The 16,571-nt window shown below is 47.3% G+C and overlaps 1 protein-coding gene across 1 annotated transcript; it reads right to left on the minus strand.

Moving 5' to 3' along the window:
• Positions 1-225: 225 nt before the first annotated feature.
• PLAC9 (placenta associated 9) lies at positions 226-16,153 on the minus strand. Its single transcript, XM_007126330.4, has 4 exons — positions 15,786-16,153; positions 5,234-5,331; positions 3,957-4,085; positions 226-3,464 (listed from the first exon to the last, which is right to left on the minus strand). The coding sequence occupies exons 1-4, from the start codon at positions 15,847-15,849 to the stop codon at positions 3,399-3,401; spliced, it is 357 nt and encodes a 118-aa protein (XP_007126392.1). The 5' UTR covers positions 15,850-16,153; the 3' UTR covers positions 226-3,398.
• Between the last annotated feature and the right edge of the window lie 418 nt (positions 16,154-16,571).

The raw sequence follows: 16,571 nt of genomic DNA on the forward strand, positions 1-16,571 counted from the left end.
AAATCAGTAGCCTAAGCTCCCACTTTAAGGAATTAGAAAAAGAAGAGCAAATTAAACCCAAAGCAACCAGAAAGAAGGAAATAATAAAGATTAGAGTGCAGATAAGCAAATAGAGACTAGAAAAACAATAGAATCAATAAAACAAAAGCTTCTTCAAAAAGATCAAAAAAAAATTAACAAACCTTTAAACTGACAGAAAGAGAAAGAAGGAGAGAGGAGACTCAATTACTAAAATCAGAAATGAAAGTGAGGACATTACTAACAGCTTCATAGAAGTAAAATAAAGGATTATAAGAAAATACTGTTAACAACTGTATGCCAACATATTAGATAACCTAGATGAAATGGGGGAAATTCCTAGAAACACACAAAGTCTGAAATTTGACTCAAGAAGAAATAGAAAGTCTGAATAGACCTATAAGAAGAGATCAGTAATCAAAAACTCCCAACGAGGAAAAATCCAGAACCAGGAGCCTTCACTGGTGAATTCTATCAAACATTTAAAGAAAAAGTAACACCAATCCTTCTCAAACTCTTTCCCCCCAAATAGAGGGGGAAACACTTCCTAACTCATTCTGTGAGACCAGTATTACCCTGATACCAAAGCCACAAGAAATGTGCAAAAAACCTCAGTGAAATACTATCAGACTGAATCTAGCAGTATATTATAAGGATTATCCAGCATGACCAAGTGGGATTTATCGAAGAAATACAAGGAGCATTCAATATGTAAAAAATAAATCAATGTAATACATATTGACAGAATGAAGGGGGATAAAAACTACATGATGATCTCGATGCAGAAAAAGCATTTGAGAAAACCCAACATCTTTTCACATATAATAATAATAAACCTAAGAAACTAAAAACAGAAGGAAAATCTATCAACGTGAAATAAAGGGCATCTACGAAAAGCATACCCAATGGTGAAAAAATAAAAGCTTTTCCTTGAGATCAAGAACAAGACAAAGATGTCTGCTATTGCCACTACTACTCAACATTGTATTGAAAGTTATAGCCAGGGTAATTAGGCAAGAAAAAGAAATAAAAGGCATCCAGATTGGAAAGTAAGAAGTAAAACTCTATTCACAGATTACATAATCTTATATATAGAAAATCCTAAAGTATCCACACAAAACCCATTAGAGCTAGTAAACGAATTCAGCAAAGTTGCAGGATAGGACATGTGATCAACCAAAAAAGTCATTTATATATCCATGCACTAGCAATGAACAATCTGAAAGTAAAATTAAGAAAACAATTCCATTTACAGTCATTGCAAAAGGAATAAAATACTTAAGGATAAATTTAACCAAGGTGGTGTAAGACTTATACACTGAAAAATACAAAAAATACAAAATATCCTGTGCTCATGGATTGGAAGACTTAGTATTGTGGAGATGGCAATACTCTAAAAATTGATCTACAGATTCAATCTAATCCATATCAAAATTCCAACTGCCTTTTGCTGATGTGGACAGGCTGATCCTAAAATTCATATGGAATTGCAAGGAACTGTTCCTCAAATAACCAAAACAGTCTTGGAGAAGAACAAAAAAGTCAGGGAACTCATACTTCTTAATTTTAAAACTTACCACAAAGCTATAGTAATTCAAACTGTGATACTGGCATAAAGACAGACATACAGAACCATGGGATAGAATTGAGAAGTAAACCTAAACGTTATGCTCAAATGATTTTTGACAGGGTGCCAGGACCGTTCAGTGGGGAAAGAATATTCTCTTCAACTAAGTGCAAGTAATGAAGCTGAATCCCCACCTCACACCACATACAAACATTAACCTAAAATAGATTTTAAAAATTAAATATAAGAGCTAAAGCTATAAAAATCTTAGAAGACAGGATTAAATGATTCATAACCTTGGATGTGGCAGTGGATTCTTAGATATGACACCAAAACAAGCAACAAAAACAACAAAAATAGATAAATTGGATTTCATCAAAACTGTTGTTTCAAAGGACACTATAAAGAAAATAAAAAGACAACCCAGAAAATGAGAGAAAACATTTGTAAATCATATATCTGATAAAAACCTAGTATCCACAATACATAAAGAACTCTTACAACTCAACAGCAAAAAGACAACCGAGTTTTTAAAATGGGCAAAGGATTTGAATAGACCTTCCTCCAAAAAAGACATACAAGTGGCCGACAAACCCATGAAAGATGCTCAGCATCACTAGTCATTAGGTAAATGCAACTTAAAACCACGAGATAACCACTTCACACCTAGTGTGATGCCTATAATAAGATGTGTAGGGGAGGATAAGGAGAAATTGAAAACCTTATATATACATTGCTGGTAGGTATGTAAACTGGTACAGTTGCTATGCAAAAACAGTTTGATTGTTCTTCAAAAACTTAACATAGAGTTACTATTTGACTCAGCAATTTCATCCTTAATTATAGACCCAAGAGAAATGAAAACATATCCACACAACTTATACATGAATGTTAGCATTATTCATAATAGCCAAAAAGTGCAAACAACCCAAATATCCACTGATTTGATGAATGGATGAATAAAATGTGATATATCCATAAAATGGAATATTATTATTCAGCCATAAACAGGAACGAAGTACTGACACGTGCTACAACATGGACGAACCTTGAAAACATTATGCTAAGCGAAAAAAAGTTAAACACAATAGGCTTTGTGTCTGACTTTTGTATGATTCCATTTATATGAAATGTCCAGCATAGGCAAGTGCACAGAGACAGAAATATTAGTGGTTTCCAAGGGAGGATGGGAGGGGGAATGGGAAGTGACTGCTTAATGGTACAGGGTTTCTTTGGGGGGTGATGAAAATTTCTGGAATTAGAAGGTGGTGATGAGAATTAGAAGGTGGTGATGCCTACACAACATTATGAACCCACTGAATTTGTACTGTTTTAAGTGGTTAAAATTTTGAATTTTATCTCAACAGAAACATTTTTAAAAACTTTAATGTGCACACAGATTTCCTGGGGATCTCATTAAAATGTAGATTCTGATTCAGGAGGTCTGGGCAGGGCCCCGAATTCTGCATTTTTGATAAGCTCCCAGGTGACTCACACCCCCCTGTTGCTCACCTACGGCCACATTTTGAGTAACAGGTTTACTCAAAGGGCCCTTCCACTGTGTCGCCTTACGATTGTGTGCCTCAGGAGCCTCACCTCTTGAACTAACTCCTGCCCTGTCCACGCCTGTAAATAAGGAGGGCGGAAGTACAGGTCTGGGCCTGCAGGGGGTGTGAGCCTCAGCGCATGGGAGCAGATGGAGAAGGGGCTGTGGCTGCAGGGGTCACTGTCAGCAGACACAGAGGGGACCAAAGGAGTAGCTTTTATTTTGCACAAGGCTGAGGAAGGCAGGCCAGAACGCACGGCTCTGTTCTCAGAGGAGAGCTGTTGTATCACTGCCAGCTGTTGGGTGGCTCCTGCTCTGGTGCTCAAAGGCGATCTGAAAGAAAGGGGGCAGCCTCGGAGTGAGCAAACAGGGTGCTGAAGGCTGCCTGCCCTCCCCTCCCAGTCCCCTGGGGACTCCTGTGCCAGGACGCAGGGCTCGAGGGAGCAGGTGGCAATCACTCCACTGCCAATCAGAGGGATGCCAGGCTTCCCTGATAGGGTTTGGTAGCAGCAGAGGAGTAGAAGGGAGATGGTAGGAGCTGTGACGTGTGTAAATGGCCAGGGAAGGAGGCAGCTGATCTGAGTCACGGTGGTGCTGAGAGTGGAACTCTTCCAGGTACCCTTACCCGATGCTGGGCTGCAGCAACCCCGGGGGTGGGGGCAGAGAGCACTTGGGGTGAGCCCCGGGGGATGCCTCCCACTTCTGTCCCAAGGAGAAGCTGGAGCCTCCCTGGCTTGTCCAGGCTACACCATGGGGGTGGAGCAGCCGTCCCCATCCTGCTGCCCAGCCCTGGAGGCTGTCATCTCTGCTACTTGAGCTGCTCACCGTCTCCTCTCCGAGGAGGTCGGGGATCAGGCTGAAGGGGCCCGGGGGCAGATTCCAGGCCAGCTCCTCCAGCTGAGCCAGCAAGCCTTCCACTTCTGCCTCCAGGTGCTCCACCGTCTTCTCCACCGTCTAGAGCAAGGAGAGAAGTTGGGGGAGGAGGGGGAGGAGTAGAGGACAAGAGTGGTGACAAGTCCCACTTAATCAGCCACATCCTAAGGAGCACCTGGAAGTCCAGTAGGGTGCAGTGGGGAGAGAACTGGGTGCCAGGGGACCTGGGTCCTCTTGGTTCAGGCTCTGCCCTTGCCTGCCTCTCAGTTCCCCAGATAACAAAATCCTAGGAGCTCACTCTCTAAGGCTGCTCCTGGCTCTGGCACTCAGGGGTTTTTTACCCAGTCATTGGTTTGGGGCTTGGAGGGACTCTGGGATTCCTTTTTCCCTTTCAGGATGTCACCTCTGGGAGCTCACATTCCTTTTGTTGCCCCGCCCCCTGGTGGCAATTCTGCCAAATGACAGTATTGGGAGTTTGAAATTTTCTTTATTCAGGGTTCTTAACTTTTTTCGCAAATGAACCCCATTAGCAGTCTGGTGAAACCTACAGACCGCCATCAGAAAAATGCTTTCATTGAAAAAAATAAAACATACAGGATTTCCAAGGGTATAACCTGCATTAAAATATTATTAAAAGTATTAAAAATTTTGATATAAACATTTATGTATTTATTAACGTATTTAAGTAACACCAGGTCTAACAACTACTGAAATTTTGACATACTCATTAGAGTAAACAATATATTGAGATATTCACAATGACTATAATGGGATGAAATTATCTGTGATTTCTATTGCTGACAAAGTCACAGTACTGTCAATACTCCTGCAGTTTGTTTGTCTGTATGTATAGTGAATGAGAATGCTAAATCTCAGCTAAAGGTTTGTGAAAATGAAGTGCATTTTTCCCCACGCAAGTTTATGGACCCCAGGTTACACACCGTGGCTCTGTAACAAAACACTGCAATTGAATTTCCACCTTCTCCTCCGGTGATTATGGGGAGATCTCTGGCTGGTGGGAAGCAAGGTCCCGGGGAGGCAGCGTCTGTTGGGGGCTGGACAGCCTAACAGCCCAGGTAGGGCAGGGAGATGTTTAACATAGTGGCCAGGGAACAGGATTGGCCCAGATTTCCCCAATTTTCCAAAGCAAGATTGGCCTGAACCCTCCAAAGCCACCAGCCTGGCAGGTGGTCCTGAAGCTGCATGCCCTCTCAGGTCACCCTCATTACCTCCTCTATGACGTCTAACCGGCCATGGACAGCCATGTGTCTGTCACACCCTGCAGTCTGAGCTGGGTCTCCTCGGGAGGGGATGAAGGGTTCAGCAGCTGTAGGAAAACAAGTCGTGTCACTGTGGGGCCCTCGGTTTCCCTGTAACATTAGAGACTCCTGCAAACATGGGGTTCAAGGGAGGTGGGTCCTAAAAACAGTCCAAAGAGAAGCAGAGGCAGGCCCAGTGTGGAGCAGGGTGTGAGTGTAGGGTTGCCCCAGTCACTCACTTGGCCATGGTCTCCTACAGACCCGAGCTGGCTTCCTCAAGGAGGTGCTGCCTGAACTGGGTAAGAAAAGGAAGGGAGGAAAGGTTTCAGCCAGAAGGAATGGCAATGTGCAAAGATAGGAATGAAATAGCATGGCTCAGTGCACAAACCCTCAGGAAGCCTGAAGTGGCTGGAAAGTACAGTGTGGGTGGGAGATGAGACTGGAGAGGTGGATCGTGGAAACAAGCCCAGGCCCTAATAAACCAATCACAATGCTTGTTTTGGGGTTTATTTTAACAGGAGAGTCATGCAGTCATATGTGAATTTTTAAAATACAGAGAATGGATTGGAGAGATTCGTCTTTGAAGGCAGGAAGTTACTGCAGTAATCAGCGTAAGAAGTGATGAAAGGAGGTAGTAACCGTAGGAAGAGAGGAAGAAAATGCATGGAGATATTGTAGTAATAGTAATAGTAATTGACATTGGTGACCAGTTAGTAACATCTGACACGAGTGAGTGCTAAACAAATGTGTTCGCTCAGTCAACCTCTACAACCAATTATTATCCCCAATTTACACATAAGGAAATTGATGCACAGAAAGGTGAAATGATACGTCTAACGTCACAGAGCTAGTAAGCGGAAGATCTGAGGTTCAATTTGTTCAACATCGTTTTCCTCCCCAACGTTGGCTCCTCCTTGGTTCCTTAACACCACCAACCTTCACACCAGAAGTCTTAGAGCCCGGGTTTTGAGCTCAAGTTGCAGTGTTGGTGGCTCTGAGATAACTTGCAGGGCGTCTGAGTTGGCTGAGTCCTTGGAGAACACGGACACACAGAAAGGAGGATGCTGCCCCAGAAACAAGGAGAAGCCAAGAGCTTTCAAAAGGATGAAGCAGTCAGCATGGCCTAAAGCAGCATGGAGGTCTAGCAAGATAAAGACTCAGAGCAACAGAAAAGTCGATGCTGAATGCCATCCCAGCGCTTTTAGTGGAGAGGTGCCGACAGAGCAAAGTCTAGTCGCAGTGGGATGACAAGGGAAGGAAAAGTCCGGAGGAGGAAACTAAGATCCTGGAAAACATTTCCATGAAGCTTGGCTCTGAAGGAAGAGAGATCAGATCACAAGGTGTAAAGAAGTGTTTATCGTTGTTTCCAGGTTTTTAAGCATTGAAGAAACCCAACCATGCTTATAGCCTGAGGACAGGAAGAAGCCAGGAGAACTGAAAGAATGCATTTCCTGAAGAGATGTGAGGCCATGGAATCCAGAAATGGTGGTGGGGGTAGGGGTCACATGTGGAAGGAAGAGAGAGGAAACGCAGCAAAAATGGGTAGAAAAGTTCTACTTAAAGGGCCAAGAAGTTGAGTGAGTCCCACCTGATGGCCTCTATTCACTCGGTAAAGTAAGAGGGGAATCATCTGCTGAAAATTCATGTAGGGTTAGGAAAGAGGAGAGCAAGTTGTGAAGTATTATCAGGAATTCTGTGAGTGGGTTGTTAGACACAGCCACTAAAATGGGAGCCATGGTGGAAAGTATTTCCACCATGGAAACTGACAAATGCTTTTTTTGTTTGTTTTCTGGGAGCCAGTGTATCAGCACACCCCTGGGTAAGAAGCTTGAATAAAGAGGGGGCTCCAAAACGGGATGAGGAGAATGAGGAAGGCAGTTAGGGGGATGATGCAGAACAACCTGACATCCCAAGGAAGCCTTCCCACAGCAGCTCAGCAGGTGGGTGTCAGCAGCAAAGAGATGGCTGATGATGAGCTGAAAGCTGGGAGTCTGTGGCATGAGTGCGGTGAAGAACAGAAGTGCAAAGGAGCTGAGGATTCGACCAGCAAGGGCTTAAGGGGATGAGCTCTGGCATCTAGCTTGAATAACGAAGAAGAAGGCAATAAGAGGGCCAATAATTGGGAGAAATGGAGGGGCTGAAGGCACTGGAGATCTCAGTGAGATGATGGGAGTAACAGAAGGAACAAGTGATAAGGGATATTTTTGCAATTTTAGCTTTTAGAGGTAGAGCAGCTTCACAGTGACAATACAAAGGCTGTGGGCATCTGAAGCAGAGCAGGGCTAAGAGTTATTGGACTTGATCTTTGTAGATGCAAAACTCTTGTAAGACCTCGATGTTGGCCGGGTTGCCCGAGGGGACATATAAAGTTGCCCAGGAGGTTGGCAGGTCTTGAGGTAAGGATAGTGAGCCATTTTGTTGGTGATGAATGTATAACTCTGAAGGCTAAGTGACTTGTCTAAGATCACACAGTCAGCAAACGACTGGACCCCAGGCACCCTGGCCTTCCCCTGGCCCCACCTCAGCCAGCTGGCCTTCTGGAGCTCTGCCAGAGTCCCCATGCCCTGAGAGTCTCTGGTCTCAACTCTCTCTGGATCTCAGCTCTTCACTTAGGGGCGAGAACCAAGCGCAGGGGCAAAACTTCCTTCCACTCTGAGCATCTTTCGTGGAGAACAGTTTGGGTTTTTACATTCTACCCTTCATTATGTCCATCCACTGAACTTAGAAAAACCTCTTCAAAAAACAATGGTGGGGCTTCCCTGGTGGCGCAGTGGTTGAGAGTCTGCCTGCCGAGGCAGGGGACACGGGTTCGTGCCCCGGTCCGGGAGGATCCCACATGCTGCGGAGCAGCTGGGCCCGTGATCCATGGCCGCTGAGCCTGCGCGTCCGGAGCCCGTGCTCCGCAACGGGAGTGGCCACATCAGTGAGAGGCCCGCGTACCGCAAAAAAACCCACAAAAAACAAAAAACAATGGTGGACATCCCTGGTGGCACAGTGGTTAAGAATCTGCCTGCCAATGCAGGGGACACGGGTTCGAGCCCTGGTCCGGGAAGATCCCACATGCTGCAGAGCAACTAAGCCCATGCGCCACAACTACTGAGCCTGCGCTCTAGAGCCTGCGAGCCACAACTACTCAGCCTGCGTACCACAACAACTGAAGCCCGCGTGCCTAGAACCCGTGCTCCGCAACAAGTGAAGCCACCACAATGAGAAGCCCACGCACCACAAGGAAGAATAGCCCTCGCTCGCCACAACTAGAGAAAGCCCGCACGCGCCAACGAAGACCGAACGCAGCCAAAAATAAATAAATAAATAACTTTAAAAAAAAAACAAAAGAAACAAAAAAAACAATGGTCTTGGGACTTTTCTGGTGGTCCAGTGGTAAAGAACCCACCTTCCAATGCAGGGGACGTGGGTTCGATCCCTGGTCAGGGAACTAAGATCCCACAAGCCGTGGGGCTTACTAAGCCTGCACGCCACAACTACCGAGCTCGTGTGCCTCAACTAGAGAGCCTGTGTACCACAAAACTACAGAGCCCACGCACCACAACTACAGAGCCTGTGCGCCGCAATGAAGATCCTGCGTGCCGCAGCTAAGACCTGATGCAACCAAAAGAAAAAATAAAGAAAATAAATAAAAATAAGTATTTAAAAAAACAACAACAATGGTCTTGTTGACTTTAGGGAGGGAGGGGATGTTATAACTTTGGTTATTTTTTTTAAAGGGAGCCTTTTAGAGATCTATACTGAAAATATTTATAGGTAAAATGCTATGATGTCTTGGCTTTACTTCGAAATAATCCAGGCCTGGGAGTGGGAGGAGGCATGGGTGGGAGTATTGAGCAAACAAGATTGGCCGAGATTGGTAACTGTTGAGACTGGGTGATGCGGACGTGGGGTTAATTCTGCTATTCTCTCTACTTTTGTATATATGGTTTGAAATTTTCCATAATAAAAGCCAGTTCTCTGATGGGGTTGTTAGCAAAAAGCAGAAGCCATGGGCTTCGTACATTGATACAAAATGTTCAGGATGGGTGTGTGTGGAGGGGTCTGAGAGACCCCACTTGGCGGGCTGGGCTCCATTCTGGGCCATTCATCGTGAGAAGGCTTTTGATAGGCAGAGGCAGGGCTAAAGGGGGCCACCGTGAAGGGACTCCAGATTTTGACTCCTTTGTGTCAGCTGAAAAAACTGGGGTGCTCAGCTAGAGAGAAAAGACTTCGAGGGGGCAGGCAGAGCTGTTTTCACCCAAATAGAGGGCTGTCTGGGAAGAGGGGGTCTGTCCCGGTCTAGGTCCAGGCCCACACACACCCTCTGCAAGCTCCGCCCAGGGGCCTTAGGCCGAGACTTTCCCCTGAGCCCCACCTGCCCTCTCCCAGACCCTAAAGTACTCTTCCCCCACCTCCCAGCTTAGGCCAAGAGGAAGCAACATGACCCTGCCGGCCAAGTGGGGCTCTGCCAGCTCTCTAAGTCACGAACAACATGAATCTGCTCCCTCCCTCGGCCTAAAACATCCTGTTCTCTACGTGTCAGCGATGAGGTCTCACTTGGCTCCCAAACCCCTCCAGGGAAGAGGCTGGGCTGAGGTTGCTCTCCACATCATACAGCACTAATCCATCACATCTGGACACAACTGGGCCCTGAGCTGCACCGCACAACTGTCTGTGAGCTCATCCAGGCCTCCCGAGGAGCTCTGCTGAGAGAGAGCTGGGCCACAGCCAGGCCACCCTGCACTGCTGCCCCCTCCCCCCCGTGGGTGCTCATGGCGTTGACCTCAGCGCATGATGGCAGAAAACACACTGCAGACCTCCGTTCCAGCCATGAATTGGTGCGGGCCCGTGGGAACTTTCTTCTCCGAGCCTCTGCTGCCTCCTCTGTAACACGGGTTTGGGGGCGGAGGCACTGCCAGAGCAGCTCATCCAAGGTTTGCCTCTTTCAGGCCTCAAAAATTAGCTACAAAGACCGAACCAGGATGAGTCAAGGACGAGTTGCTTCTTGGCCCAGAAGCTCCAGCAAGGCAAGAACTGGGCAAGGACTCCCTTTCCTTCGTGCTTCCTCACCAGTAGAAAGGGGCTCACAATAACGCCAGTTTCACGGGGCTTTGGGGAAGCTCAGACCAGAGGAGGAGTAGGGGAAGCTGAAGGGTCATCACGACTGACCACGGGCGGCCCAGGCTGTGGTTCCCGGTGCTCCATTCCCTCCTTTGATCCCGCCCTCCCTGACCTAGCCAGTTGGGAAATGGACCTTCTTGGATGCAGGGTTGTTTTCTCTGGCCTGGCTTCCGCTCAGGGCCTATGTGCACCCTGGATGGCGGGCGTGGGTGGAACATGGTGAGAGCAGGCTGCCAGTGGAGACGGGAGGCCCAGTGCAGGCACCAGGCTAACCTCTCCAGTTAAAGGGACATGGCCACTGGGCCTCCCCGCCCACCCCCACCACTGACAGGCATAGGAGACCGTTTGTTTCTGGATCTGAACACTAAGAAGGCACACACAACTGAAAGGATTTCTGACCCTGAAAGGTGCTGCTTTGACCAGCCACACTTGGCACTTGGGGGTTAATTCTATTTGACCACAGTCAATATAATAGTATAATAAATTTGACCACATTTGATATTTGTATTAAAATTTGTGCTTCAGTCCAAACCATCAGTGGGTTTTGTTTTTTTTTTAATCAGAAGAACACTATTTTCAAACAACTATATGAAGAACTCTAGTCTATGGATGTGCTCTGGCTGAAACAGGAGAGGGACCCTTGAGTCCCCTAAGAGGGAGCTCACATGCTAAGGAACATTTTTGTTTTGTTTTGTTTTGGGAGTGATACGTTCTGTCTCCCTTGTTCTCTGGTCATTTTCCAGATGTGGATTTGAGCCTTGCCGATCACTCTGAGAGCTTACTAATGTCAGTCCAATACAGTTGGCGTCTGGTTAAGTGAGGATACAAGCTGAGCTGCTGCAACAAAGAGCCCCCCTCAATCACACATGTGTTTATTTCTTTCTCACATATCAGTTCAGAGGTGGACTGGCTGATGGTCAGGGCTGGCAGGCAGCTCTGCTCTCCAAGGCCATCCAGGAAACCAGATTCCTTCTACCTTGGAATATGGTGTTTTACAGTCCACTGGGTTATAAAGTACTAGAACATTCCTAAACCCCCACCATGCTGAGGTCTAGGAAGCCATCCAGGATAAACCTCTCTCCACACACTGTGCACAGAACACACGTTGGGGAGTCAGAGGCACGGTCCCACCTCCACTGAACTGTGTTCTTTGCCTCTGACTCAGCTTCGTCTGTGAGGGATCTTCCCTGCTCTGTCTACTTGGTGGGACTGCTGTGTTGATCCAAGGGGATCCTGCATTTGAAGTTGCCTTGGAACTGCCAGATGATGTGCAAATGCCATGTAAGTCATTCACCAGGTGGACTGGAGACTAAGCAGGTCAGTGAAAGCCCCTGCAGCCCTGCCTCTCCACCTGGAGCCAGTGCTCTTTGCTAGATCACTCTGACCAGGTATCCTCAAGATGGGGAGGCATCTGCTCTAGGATTATACCTGTGCAGGGGTCCAAGGGGTGCTTGGGAGGGGCTTCTCCAACAAGCGAGGGCTCAGAGCTGACCGGGCTCTCTGGGCTCTGTTACAAGCCAATCCCACGTGCTGGATCCTTAGTTTCTTCACCTTTAGAATGGGCAGAACCATACTCTATATTTGAAGCTACTGTCAATTTGTGATCAGTTATTATGGGCCAAGCTTTTTGTTGAGTGCTTACATGCATTAACTCATTTAATTCTATCTGTGAGCTCAGTACTCTTACTTATCAGTTTTTTATAGATCAGAAAACCAAAGATCAAAGAGGTTGAGTAACATGCCCAAGACTACACTGCTAGTAGGTAGTGGGGACAGGATTTGAATCCTACCTTCAAGACACTGTCTGTACTATGTTCTGGCAGTTCTGTGATGAGTTAAGGGCCTCCTATCTTGGGGGTCTCAGCTGCCTCCTTTGTAAAATGAGGGGCTGGACAGGAATGGGGCAAAGGGGACCTATACACATGACATCTTTGCACCTGTCTTGAGGCCCAACAAGAGCCCAACTGTGTACGTTGGATCAAATTGTCTTTGAGAGGTTCACTCCCCACAACATCCATTTTTGTAAGAAGAAATGCAGTGATCCTCACCATAGCCCTTCAGCATCTTCCTCTTCCACACAAAGCAAAAAGCAGAATCCCAATGGAAGACAGACATCCACAGAGACCTGGAATGGTGGTGGACAGTGAGAGCTTCCCGCCGTGGGCCCCAAGGCTTGGGTGATAATGGCCTATAGGACTGGGCTCTAGGACTTGATATCCCTGTGATAGCAAACTAGGAAAGGAACTCAACTGAAGCCTTAACTTAAAAAAAAAAAAATTCTCTACAAGTAGCACAAAACAGTCTGCTTCACTCAACACATGAAGAACTTTTATAGATTGATATGAAAAAATCCCAGTACCATGATGGAAAAGTCTAAGACAATTCACAAGAATTAGCAGAAATGACCAATATGCTTTTGAAGAAAAATCCAACCTTGGTAGTAATCAAAGAAATGAAAATTAAAGCAATAAACCATCTTAAAGTATTCTTGCAAAAAAAATATCTAACTGGAATTAGCTGAAGCTTCTAGATCTAACTACCAGTTTATAGACAATACAGGGGAGAGAACAATTTAAATGACACCTGGGGGATGCAATCAGCTAAAATTTAAATGGGAAAAACTTTATAAGACTAACAACCCAGTTTCTTCAACAAATAAATTTTAAGGAAAAATAGAGGGGAAAAAGAACTTACTAAAGAAACTTAAAACTTACTAAAAGAAACTTAACAGATATATCAACCGAAAGCAATGTGTGTACCTTATTTGGATCAAACAAACCAAATATAAAAACTTCACACAATCAGGGACAGTTGAACGCTGATTGGATATTTGATGACATTATGGAATTATTGTCCATTTTTAGGGAGTAATAATGGTATTGTTATTAAAAGATTATTTATCTTTTAGAAATACATAAGGCAGTACTTACAGATAAAAATATATAATGCCTGGAATTTCCTTTAAAATAATCTGAGGGAGGGGAGAGAAGGTGGGGATGATAGATGGATCCAGATCTGTCAGGAATCCATTCTTGTTGAAACAGAGTGATGGGCACATGGGGGTGCACTATACTATTCTTTTTTATTATTATTCTTTTTCAAATTCTTTTCCCATTTAGGTTGTTACATAATATTGAGCAGCATTCCCTGTGCTGTACAATAGGTCCTTGTTGGGTATCCATTTTAAATACAGCAGTACGTACATGTCACTCCCAAACTCCCTAAGTATCCCTCCCCCACCTCCCAACCATAAGTTCCTCGTTCTTTAAGTCCGTGAGTCTGTTTCTGTTTTGTAAATAAGTTCATTTTTATCATTTTTTTTTAGATTCCGCATATAAGCAATATCATATTTGTCTTTCTCTGTCTGACTTACTTCACTCAGTATGACAATCTCTAGGTCTCTGTTCTTTGTTTATATCCAACAGATTTGATAATCAACAGTTAAGAAAAACCATGGTATATTGTCTGAAGTCTGAAAGGTTATACACAAAACTGTGTGAACTCTGTGAAATTACATTAATATGTTTATACTCTCCTCTTTTTTTTTTCTTAATCTGGAGCAATGAGGATGATCAGGAGGAAAATAATGTTTAAAAATGGCTTTAAGCTAAAATGTATATACCAGTCATAGCTAAAGGGGCCACAAAAAGTCTGCCACTGTGGGCGACCAGCTCCTCCCTCTTGGGGAGCACAGACTCGGCTTTGTCCCCTCAGCTTCTGGAGGTGGGGACTCCAGCAAGATGGGGCAGGGTGGGGAGGCAGGGAGGCAGGGAAAAAGGACAGCACCTGGGCTGGGCTGTGTGCTGCATGGTCCCAGCCACTCCTCACGCAGCCTGTAAGGAAAGGGTTGTTGGTCCTCCTTAGCCAACCTCAGTGGAGAACTGGGCCTCAGAGAGCTCAGTGGAGCTGTCCGAGGGGACGAGGGAAGGAGCCAATGTGTGTTGACAGGTGTTCTGTGCTGGGTACTTCCCTTTCATCCAGCTCTGCTGGTGGGTACCGTTCTCCCCACGTTACAGAAGAGGAAATAGCTTCAGAGAGGTAACTTGACTCACCCAAGTTCACTCAGCCAGGGGCTGCCTAGGATCAAGACTGGCCTCAACCCTTTCACTGGATGCTCACTCCCACAGTTCCCTGTGCCTGAAAGGGGTTGGGCCAGGAGTCAGGGGAGCTTCCATCTTAATACAGGGCAGGGTGACTCACAGCCACCGGCTCCAGGTCGATGGGGGAGCAGCCTTAAGTATGGACAAGGGTCTGGCTGAGGGGGCAGGGTCCCTGGATGCCTGGAGAGACTGAGCCTTCCCCTCGCCCGTACAACTGGGATGGGCATCAACTGCCTCTGGTTGAGGCCAGCAAGGGACCTTGGGTAATTGGGAACATGGCTTGTAAAGTGCTGTATAAAGTGCAGTCTTGGGGTGGTGGAAGGAACACCTGTGCACACAGTAAGTCCATCTGCAGCCACCTTGTCCGAGCCTCACCTGTGAAGGGGCAGCACTGAGGCTGCTGTCAGGGAAGGGTAGAAGGGACAGGGCACGGCAAGGAACCCAGCCAGTGGAGCACCCAGAGGGCCCCTCCCTCCCGCAGCCTCCTCCCCACCCACCCAAGGCAGCTCAGGCCCTCAGGGAAGCTCTCCAAGAGGCTGACAACTGGCCTTCTCCACAGCCTGCAGAAGCCCCTCAGACCACCTGGCAGGTAAAGCCGTGGCCTCCAGGGGCTGCCTGCCTGGGCCCTGACTGGCTGTGCTGGGCCAGGCCTGGGTCCTCTGCCTGTTGGAGCTCGGCTTCCCAGGAAATTCCCCAAGAAAACCAGGCCGTCTGGGCAGGTTTGGTCTGGAGGGTGAGGAGCCAGGGCTGCCCCACCCTGCAGACTTGACCATCCACCTTGTGATCCTGGTCTCCTCCTCTCTTTCCTGTCGACCTGGGGCAATGGGTTTCTCCACTCCCTCTCTCCTTTTTTGTCTCTCTCAAATCTGCCTCTCTTCCTCAGTATCCTCTCACCCTTTCTCCCCCACCCCCTTTCTCTTGCCATTTTAGCTCCTCTATTTCCTTCCCTCTTGTTCCGTTTGCCTCTCAAACTCCTTTTTCTCTCTGTCCTCATTCATAGTTCAGACCCATCTGTCTACCTCCAAAGTTTCTTTCTGTCCCAACCTCTCCCTTGCTCTCTGTATTCTTCCCTCTCTCCTTTGTAATTCTCTCTGTTCCTCTGCCTTTACCTCTCTGCCGTTTTTGTCTCCATCTTTCTCTCCAATTTCTCTCACCATCTTTCTATCTCTCTCCCTCCCTGCATCTCCCTCCTTCTCCATCCCTCTTCATCTGGCTTCGTTCCCAGCTCCCTCCCTCTTCCCTTCCTCTCTCCTGCTCCATCCTCGCGGTCCGCGGTCTCCCCGACCCTCGCCCCGCGCCCGGGCCCCACTCACCGTTGAAGGCACCCGAGGCGCGGAGCACGGCAAGCCCGGCCAGCGCGCAGAGCAGGGGCCGCATGCTGCCGGCTGGCGGAGCGCAGCGCCGCGTCTGCTCGTTGCCGCCCGCCCCGGGATCGCGCCGGCCCGCCCGGGAGGAAATGCTCGCAGTCCCCGCCAAGATTCCTGGGCGGTTCCGGGCTTTCTGGCTCGAGCGAGCCCGCCTCCTCCAGAGACCCCGCGGGCGGAGGGGGGACGCGCCAGGCTGGGCGCCTCCCCTGAAAGGGGCCGCGCTCTGAGGCCCCGCGCCTCCCCCGGGCCTGAGCGCAGAAGAGTGGGCGAAGCAGCCGGGGGTCCAGTGATCGTTATGAGCCCATTTCACAGACCGGCGGACTGCAGTTTCGAGAGAAGTGCCACCCACACCTGTGGCACGGGATCTGAATTCCTGACTGCACGGAGTGTGGAAGCTTTTCTCTGCCCACCAGGAACAAGTAATCAACTCTCATGACATCGGACAGAGTGTTCAGCACATACTTAAGGTCTGTACTAGTTAGTGTTAGGTAAACTTTGGAGGGGGGAGAAAACGAAATAATTCTCATATTCACATGTCTGCACTTGAGGAGTTCATGGTCTAGTGACCACCCTAGTATTAATGAACAGTAACTAAGCTTTGCTTGATTTATTCTACATACAACATCTCTCTGATCTTCACTGCACTCCCATCAGGAGTGCATCATTACGTCCATTCTGCAGACCAAGAAATTGAGGCTCAGAGATGTTAAGAGCCTTGCCAATAGCCACACA

This window comes from Physeter macrocephalus, unplaced genomic scaffold (genome assembly GCF_002837175.3).
Source record: "Physeter macrocephalus isolate SW-GA unplaced genomic scaffold, ASM283717v5 random_851, whole genome shotgun sequence".
Taxonomy (NCBI): Eukaryota; Metazoa; Chordata; class Mammalia; order Artiodactyla; family Physeteridae; genus Physeter; species Physeter macrocephalus.